This window comes from Juglans microcarpa x Juglans regia, chromosome 7D (genome assembly GCF_004785595.1).
Source record: "Juglans microcarpa x Juglans regia isolate MS1-56 chromosome 7D, Jm3101_v1.0, whole genome shotgun sequence".
Classification (NCBI taxonomy): Eukaryota; Viridiplantae; Streptophyta; class Magnoliopsida; order Fagales; family Juglandaceae; genus Juglans; species Juglans microcarpa x Juglans regia.
The window spans coordinates 18,956,520-18,966,281 of NC_054606.1; the positions used below are offsets into that span (position 1 = coordinate 18,956,520).

At 37.6% G+C, this 9,762-nt stretch overlaps 1 protein-coding gene across 1 annotated transcript; it reads right to left on the reverse strand.

Annotated features, from left to right (window-relative positions):
* Positions 1-8,328: 8,328 nt before the first annotated feature.
* On the reverse strand, positions 8,329-9,447 carry LOC121239489 (probable CCR4-associated factor 1 homolog 11). The gene is given in 2 exon segments (XM_041136744.1): positions 8,329-9,007; positions 9,010-9,447. Coding segments are annotated over 2 exon segments (840 nt in total). The 5' UTR covers positions 9,181-9,447; the 3' UTR covers positions 8,329-8,338.
* Positions 9,448-9,762: the final 315 nt, after the last annotated feature.

The following is a 9,762-nucleotide window of genomic DNA, read 5'->3' on the forward strand; positions in this document are numbered from 1 at the left end:
CATTAGGAGCTTAGATATAGAGTTCACATTAAAACAGTGATTAAGTTTGTTGTAGAAAAAAAGAAAAAAGAAAAAGAAAAAAGAGCATCAACACCAAGCTACAGAAATATTTATGCTGCCATTTCAATCACCATCCCCAACGAAGTGTTTGTCCTTCTTTACATACACCATCATGGTCTCCATCTCCTTGTAGACATCTTCAGCTTGGCAACCTTCATTGCCACCCCCTTTAGCATGACCACGACCTCGATCTCGACCTCAACCTTTGTATTGGCGTGAGCATTTGCTCCGCATACATCAATCCAAAAAATTATTGTTGAAGTTCATTCTCCAGTTCAAGATCAATAGATTCTTCTTTATTGTGACAACAAGAAGTTACTCCCCCTTGAGCTTCTATCATCTCAAGGTCTGTTGGGAACTCTACATGTAAAACTTAGGCCCAGCACCAAGCCCAAGTGAAGCACGAGTTTTATAAATATTTTTAGTTTAATATGTATGGAAAGTCCACTTGAGATTTAACGAGTAATTTTGGGACAAGCTACGAGCCCAAAATTTATTTTGACAAAATATGATTTTTTTTTTTTTCCTATAACTAGATTAAAATTATTTGATATTTTAGGGACCAAGTGGAAGATATTTATTTGGGAATTGGACCGAAAAATTTATGGGACAAATTGGATTACTTTTAGAAGTTGAGTTGAGGCCCATAACTCACAGAAAGGCCCAAATCATGTACACCCAAAACCCAAGCTCGTGAGAACCAAGTCCAGATTCCATGCCCATGCACCATTCCATGCACGTCTCCATCACTAGTTTTTCTCTTTTCCAAGCTAGGGTTTCCACAAAAAGTAATTTAGGATTTAAACTATATTATCTAGTATTAAATTTTTATAGTTAGATTTAAGTAGTAAATAATTTAGATTTTAATGTCTTAGTTGGAGAAATTAAGTGGATATCGATGAATTTGGGAAGTGATGGTAATTTCGGGTTATGAGAATTTTAGATTTTTTTTGGAAAAAAAGGGTATTTTAGTATTTTAGGCTTAAATATCAAAATACATGTTTAATTAGATTTTTAAGTAAGTTACGTGTCTATCTTATAGGTTATCATTGATGATCATTCGATACAGCTATGGGAAAATTCAGAAAGTTTAAAAAGTCTAGGTAACCGGGATTGCTATACTAGACTTTAGAAAACAAATGGATTGAGATTGATTTTGTGAAAAATATGCATATTTTTGTTTTGAAAAAATAACTTGAAACAGCATCGATCGTTTATTTGCATTACTCATAAAATCTGTATAAGAAGAGAAAAATATTTTTATCATGACTGGTGTATACATGAGCTATTGTTGGCATTTTGTTTCTGAACCGTGTAAAAAAGAGCGAATATGAAAATTTTTGCATGATTATATGAAGATGATCTGAATATGTTATGTTTCGAATCTGTTCTATACTATGTTATGATATGTGATCTCTGAAACCACTGACATGATATTATATTTCTATTATGTTCTGGCCTTACCACGGGTGTAAAATTGTGGCATCTATTCAGGTTGGTACCATCTTTTCTATTTTTAGAGCATCTTTTTTAGAAATAAAGTGGTTTTATGCGTGATTTTTCCTGTATACACACTTGGGGCTCCGAGAATAATAAGGGGAAGATTTCAATTTCAATTTCTAATTGGTTGGGCATTGGGATTTACACAACCCTACCACGAGTGTTAAACATGGAATTCTATTCTGATGTGATGATAGTTATACTATACCAAAGGATTTTTTAATATTAATATTTTGAACTGTCACTCTGATATTTTGATAATATGTTTTGGTTCTGCATTCTAAAACTAAATAATGTTTTGTTTTGCATTCTAAACTCTGTAAATGCTCATGTTTACTTACTAGTATATGTTCTCTACTTATTGAATTGTTGATAACTCACCCCTTAGCTCTACAATATTTTCAGATATTTATAGATGCTTCAGTTGAGGATCAAGAATAGGAAGTATGGCTAAGGCTATGTGAGCATAGTGGATTGAGTACAAAGAGAGTACTTTGATTATATGAGAATTTTATTCAATAGTTTTGTTTTACTTTGTTGACTTGGTATTTTGGAGTAGTTGGTTTAAAATAATGGAATCTATGTGTAATTGAGAAATTGGAATTTATATCTATACTGTGACATATGATTTTAGGTGACAGGTAGTAAGTCTCCGATCCATCCGGGTATAGAGCTGTGGGTGGATGGGTATTTGAAAATTAGATTATCTATCATCTCATGCTTTTACTAATCAATAGCTTCAAACACAATGTCTTCTAATATATAAAGAGTTTTTTTTTTTTTTTTGGTGCTTAATACTTCATGAATCCGATTCCTTTTTCCAATTCTTCATCTAGTTCTACCCTCTATATAGCTTACCCTTCTCAAACTCTACACCATCTGTTAAGGTCTTCTTGAACTCCTTAACATATGGCGAATGTGATAGTCCCGACTCCTTAACTTGTTCAATATTGTTGCGTGTAGATGCGTTATTTCCTCAAACTTTACTTTCTTAAAAGTGATTTCCGCCTTACATCCATTAAAAGAAAACTGTCACATACAAATTTTTTGAATCCTAGAATTCAAGGATTTCCTAACTTCTAGACTTGAAAATTTTACACTTCTAAACAAATCTACTTAAAGATGAACTCTTCCTGTTATTTTTACTGTAGGTTGTATGTAATAAGCTTTGCCAAGGCTAGATCCTTGTAAGCTTTTTCTTTCATTTCCAAATATATACATTGAAGACGAGTGGTTTTCTATGTTTATTTTTAACTTGATCATCGATTGATGAAGAAGTCGATGCTAGAAATGGTGGCTTTGACTCACAAGCCGATGTTATTTCCATGCTAGGGAGTTCAAGCTCAAATTCTTGATCTAGCTTGCTAGGGGTGGACTGCGGAGCCTTGCACCCTATCAACCCACCCTCCACCGGCTGCATTGCATGGGCGGCCAGCAACCTTGGTCGTCATATGCGTGGTGTAGGCCCCCTCCAACACTTAAGCTTAGACTCAGGGAAGGGGCCTGGGCTGGGCCTTAGCCTGCTTGCATTGGGCCCCGTCCATCGATTTAATGTGTATATATATATTAAAAAAAATTTTCCTTCAATAAAATGACAATGTTTTGGGGAAAACTCCCAATACAACATCGTTTTGATATAGGGTTCTGAATAGAATTGCCCTCACCCCTTCCTCAATCCCTTGAGTCCTCGCAACTCTCTCTCTCTCTCTTCTCTCTCAATTTCTATGCTGCTAGTTTTATGCCGTTGTTGTCTTCCCCTCTCGGTCACCATTGTCATTGCGGTCTCTCTCTCCCACTCTACATCGACCCCAAACGGTATCTCTCTCTCTCTCTAGTTGGGTTTTGTGCAATGGCTTATTGGTTGTATTCATTGATCCATGGTCGATGGTTTTTCACTTTTTGTCTTGTTGGTGGTTTTTGGTGGTTAATTATGAATTTAGGATACCGGATAGTGGTTTTTTGCTTAGTGGGCATGGGGTGGACAAACCAGGGGGCAAATCCATCCCTTGGCAAGTTGATGGAGCCCCCCCCCCCCCCCCCCCAATTCCGGGGGTGGGGCGCTAGAAGGGGGTACCTGGATAGCAACCCTATAGCTCATCAACTGAGACTTTGGGTTAGAGTTCACATTAAAGATGGGGATTTAGTTTGTTGCTGACATTAAGGATAATCAAGAAATAGCTAAAAAACTAGTTGAGTCAGTTATTTCAATTTCCATCTAGGCATACTCTAGTGCGGCGTCCACCTTCTTCCATAGATGCTATATTAGTCTTCCTTTCGTTGAGAGATATCTTCATCTCAGCGTCATCTTTTGTCCCACCCATTTGCACGACCATGACCTCAACCTCTGTGTCAAGGTGGGTATATGAATCCCGAGAAGTCCACCCAAAAATTGATATCAAAGTTCATTCTTGCTATAGATTTTTAATTAAAGTACCATGGAAGCGATATTACCTCGAGTGGGAAATCTCAGATCTAATGTGGTTGTTCCATGAATCTCTCATCGTTGCTGTTCATTCGAAATCATCCTCGTCAATAGTGGAGTGTGCTACGTGGTAAGACCAAAGCAATATTCATGCATTCCACTGCCTAAATATGAGGACGTGAGAAAACTATAGTTTAAATAGAGAGATTTTCAACTTGCGCATAAAAGTGCCTCATCCAAAGGGGGTGGGGCTATATAAATAGCCCTCTAATTATAACCCCCGACTAGCCTTAAAGGCCAACCATCAAGACTCTTGAAGTGGCTTAATAGTCATCCCATAACCCTTAACCAAGAGAAGGAGAAGGGCACCCATTACGGGCGCCCCTTCGCTACATCTGCCACTTGCACAAAGTGGACAAAATCTCAGGTCTGCATCTCTCAATATATTCTCAATCTTATTCATACTGTAAATAGATTGTGCAACCATTGAACACATCTATAAAAGACAAATGGGAGCATATTACCAAATCTCTCCGAGAGAGTACCGGCATAGAAATATCCCGAAAAGTATCTCGTTATGCCCCAAGTCATTTGGTCACATATAACTAAGCATCTTTAATCCCTCTCGAGTCCGAATGACTCAAAGCAACGCTTAATCTTTATAAAACATGATTTACCCATAGTTATGTCGCAACTTTTGAGAAGCAACATAACTTTCTAGCAGTGAGTACAAACACAATATTGATGTGTTACCAAATTGTCTTCCATTCATCCTCATATCATTCATTTTTAATCCAGTTGCTTTCCTAGCAATGTCTTTCTAGATCGTATCATCCATGGTCATAGACAACATGCCAAAGTAGCAGACACTAAAGTTTCAACCAAGTGACATGACCAAAGGTCTCCGAAGGTCATTAATTATGACTTACAGGACTAATACGGTGAGGAAGCAGAGATCCACTTACTCACCTCTATTGTTAGTTGTAAAAGCATATGTAGCATGAAATACATACTACTATAAAGTTCTCTTTCCAAAACAAAACATATGTCTAAACTCAATACACTATATAGATCTTAGTCCAGTCATTTTCCAATTGCCTAACCCAAGTCCCTCCAATTGCTCGCTATCCCAAACGGCAAAAAGGATCTTGCATCTGGCTAAACACAGACTACATAGATTGTGGGCTATCACTCTCCGGTCTTAACAAGTAACAAAGACCTCTTCTTAGCCTGGCTAAGTCGGCATATATATTTTTCAACCATCTCTACATACTACATAAGCATTAAGGGACAAAATGTCTCATCTACGCTTGCTACCTAAGAGTTAGAGATGATTGTTCGTGTGAGTGTGTCGATTTAAGCCTATCTACATACCTTTTTCATCATAACCCCAAATTCATGGTGAATGTGTTTGCTAATTAAATGCTCCTAACCAGGCCACGTGATCATAGAACACGTCACTATCATATGCACAACGAGCAATAACATGAAGGAGAGAAATCACAAGGTCAACTAGAAATGATTAAATCAAAAGTCTCTAGTCTTGTTTAATGATCATTTCTCTTCATGTGCAATCTCATATGTAGTAACTTTCTAAAAAACATGCACTTACCAAGAGACCCAACTTTTAAAAATAAAAAGCCTTTGTACAACCATGAAGTCAGTGACTCATCGTAATCACACTTAGGTCAAACTCACAACATGAATCTTAGATTATAGTTAGCGAGTCCAACTGTGACTTTTGAGAATCCACAAGTTGACCATAAATATCATTCAGCAAACTTTAATATGTGACTTCAAGATTTCAAAATGAATCTCTTGTATTTCAACAACAGCATGTGAGATAACCAACCTTTGTTTTTCACTAAGAGTAAAACAATTAGGATCTTTGCCCCCAAGGACAATCACAATAGTCTAGTCATTACTTTTAATGATTTATCCAAATCGCATCATAAATTCCCTCAATCAAATCAACCATATTAACCCTAGAGTGAGACCCTAACCTCTAACTCCCATGAGTAAACCATAATGAAAATACCAAATAATATGAGTACCTCAATTCAAAATATAGATTCTTTCATAAACAGTCTCACAAGATATGAAGTCTGAGATACTTTCAAAAACCCATGTTCACTACCTCATAGAATATGGAAAACCACTCAAGGTGATAATTAATAATCTAAAACAATAAGATCGTCATCTCTCTTAATATGACACTTTTATAGAATTGTCAACAGTGTTCAAAGAACTTATTTTGTTCAATAGATCATTAATAATAATGATTGGATATATTGTGTATCTTTAAATAGATGGTTAGTTTAGACCGCATGCAAAAAGTACCAGTAGCATTCATACGCTTTTTGTACCAAAATGGTACAAGCAACAATAATGTACTAAAAGTACTTTGTGCCTAAAAACATCAGAAAAGCTAGCCAATTCTTCTATGAGAATAAACTATTTAACTCCTTCCTGAAACTGTTCCATCAAATCTGTTATTGATCGTTATTTAAAGACAACTCAATTAGTGTCAAAAAATGGATCTATACCTCTATTAACACCACTTTTCCTTTGTTAGTCAGATCATCAACCCCAAGTTAGATCTGTAAGTGAAGTAAATCTAAAATTCTATATTAGGATTCCTACAATGTGAATTCAATACTTATAGAAAACACATATTTCAAATATTCTCTTCTAGTCCTTAAACGACGAGAGAATAAATCTGACAATATTATTACTACCTATGAGACATTGAATATTATGCATTGTAAGTTGCATGGTAAAGAGGGTTTATATGGCTGTAAAATTATATATGAGTAAAGTGTATGATCCGGTTAAATGAGGTTTTAAGAAATTGGTAATGAAGAAAATGGGCTTCAGAGATATATGGACTTCTCTCTTTATGTAATGTATAACATCTGTATCTTACTCGATTCTGGTGAATGGAGAACCTCAGGAAAAATTCAAATCTGGTAGGGGTATAAGGCGAGGAGATCCGCTAAGTCCATATCTTCTCTTCTCTTGTATTCAAAAGTTCTAAGTGGATTGATTAAACATGTTGAGGGGTGGTCTAGGTTTCTTTTTTGTTTGTTTGTTTGTTTGTTTGTTTTTTGTTTTTTTTTTTTTTTTTGCTTGTTTGTTTGTTGTTTTTTTTTTATTTTTTTGCAGATGATATTATACTTTTCATCAAAGCCAATTCTCTTGAGTGGAGTAGGTTGCAAGGATTACTAGAGTTGTATGAAAGAGCTTCGGCGCAACAACTCATCAGGGAGAAAACAACAATGTTTTTCAATAAAAACACCAATCAAGAGATAAGAAACCTTATCCTAACTATTGCTGGAATGCAAACATCTCACAGCTTTGAAATGTATCTTGGAGTGCCTGCTTTAATTGGAAGATTTCGGGCCAAGTCTTTCAAATACATAGCTAATCGTGTGTGGCATAGACCAATTGGAAGCATAAGTTTCTCTCACAAGCATGTAAGGAAGTTCTTTTGAATGCTGCCATCAAGGCAATACCAACTTATGATATGAGCATTTTTTTGTTGCCCAAGACTTTGTGTTTGCAGCTTAATAGAATGATGCAGAGGTTTTTTTGGGGACATTAGCAAAATGATTCCAAGATTTACTGGATGAGTTGGGAGAATATGAGTAATTCCAAGAAACTGGGTGGTATGGACTTTCGTGGTTTGGAGTGTTTTAATAAAGCTCTTTTTCTTGATTGCTTGAATTGGAGGGTTGTGAATGAGACAAGTGTTGGGATCTGTAAGGATAAATGGTTACGAAAGAAATCTACTTTCATGGTACACTCCTATTATGAATCTAGATCATAATGCCACGGTTGATATTTTAATTAATCCTCATACCAAGGAGTGGAATTCTAGGTTGGTCAGAGAAACTTTCTTTGTTGATGAAGCTGATCTAATTCTGAGTTTACCTCTAAGTCCTTTGTTGTCAGCAGATGAATAAATATGGTATGATACTTCCTTTGGTTGCTTTGATGTTAAGAGTGCCTGTCATTTGGAGAATATAGACCTGTCAAACACTCGTGTGGCCCTTATGAGGTTAAGACAAAATGTGGACTGCCCATGTTCTTAACAGTGTTAAAAATTTCATGTGGACTGCAATATTCTGCCACCAATAGGTTGTAATCTTTCTAAACAAAATGTTTATCGTGCACTCTTTTTAAAAAAATATAAAATTTATTATTAAAAAATTAATTTTTTTAATATATATTTCATATTTATTTATTTTTTTAAAAAAAATATATAAAACTTACATATTTTAAAACTGCAAATATCTGAATATAAATGTTTCTTTAAAAAAATAAAAAATTATTATTCTTCTTCCTTTTTAACTTTTAAAACACCTCTATCCCATACAACACACCGGCATATTTTTCCGGCCCATCATTTACAAAATATATATCCCTCATCTTCTGAAACGCATGCCACGTTAGCAAACTGTCCGAACCGGCCTGGTGGCATTTTCCAACCGCCCGATCGACCTCGAGGGTTCTAGCGACCCGGTCCAGTCCGCCATACAAGCTCCGACAGAACCTCATCAGGTACTTGACGTCATATACCCTTTGCCCGAAGAACACCCTCAAGATTTTCAAGAATTCCTCCAATCCACTGGGCAGGCTACGGCGGGTGAGGATCTTCACCAGGTACCCGAAGTCGTAGGCACTGTGGAACGTTACCCAACTCACCGAGTCATTGCAGACGAGTCCCGACGACATCATCAACTCGGCAAACCGGGCGGAGTCGATTCCCTCTTCCCTGTTCCTATCGAAGTCAATCCCCTGCCGTCTAAGCAATTCGATCGAGTCCGGGGAGTGGGCGTCGCGGGCCACATCGAAGTCGCTGAAGTTAAACTCCCAGATGAAACGGTTCCCGCCACCGAGATCAGGAAGGTTACCGGAAGCGTCGGAGAGCGTGAGACCCACCTGAATGAGGTTCAGGACGTCAACGTTGGATTTCAAAAGCCGGTAATGATCGGAGGGAAGAAGCTGGCGGTAGTACGGCTTGGTGGGTTCCACCGGGGTCGGAAAACCATGCCGGGGAACTCGGTATCCATGGAAATAAAAGGGTAGTTGTCGATAACGTCCCTTATGAGCTCGAATTCGGAGTCCAAATTAGAAGCCCAGACGTCCCGGATCACGATCGGTTTCAGACACGGAGTAGGATCGTCAGCAACCATAGTGAAATCGACAGACAGTAGTCAAGCGCCTTTCAGAACAGATGGAGCTAGTGTTCGATATCGGAGTGAATGACAAAACGAAGACGACGACGTTCTTCTTGCTATCTTCTCGATGTATGGGGCTGCGGTGGTGAGTTCAGGAGGGGGGAGGCAGTGGGTGTTTATATGGAAAGGGCGTGGAGTCGGATAAAGGGATGTTGCTTGGAAGGAAGGAGAGGGATTTCTGTGCAAGTTGAGAGGTGGTGGGAGTGAGCGTGTGCGTGGGGTGGGGTGGGGTGGGGTGGGGTGGGGTCTGAAAGTCGGACTAAAAAGAGTCTTGATTCAACGCGTTTGTTTGCTTTTTTAGGTTTGAACGAGGCAACTTGCCGATCACAGTGACTCGGTCGTGTTGCCTTTTCTTTACTCAACTTTTGGGCTTATCCTTTTCTTTTTATTTTTTATATTCAGTTTCGCTGCAGAGCGATCTGGTTATTAAACTAAGAATAGCAGTCTTTTATTCACATAGTGATATATAGACACAATAACTAATTAGGCCTCACCACACAGATCACTACAAGCAATTCACAAAAATCGGATTTCAAA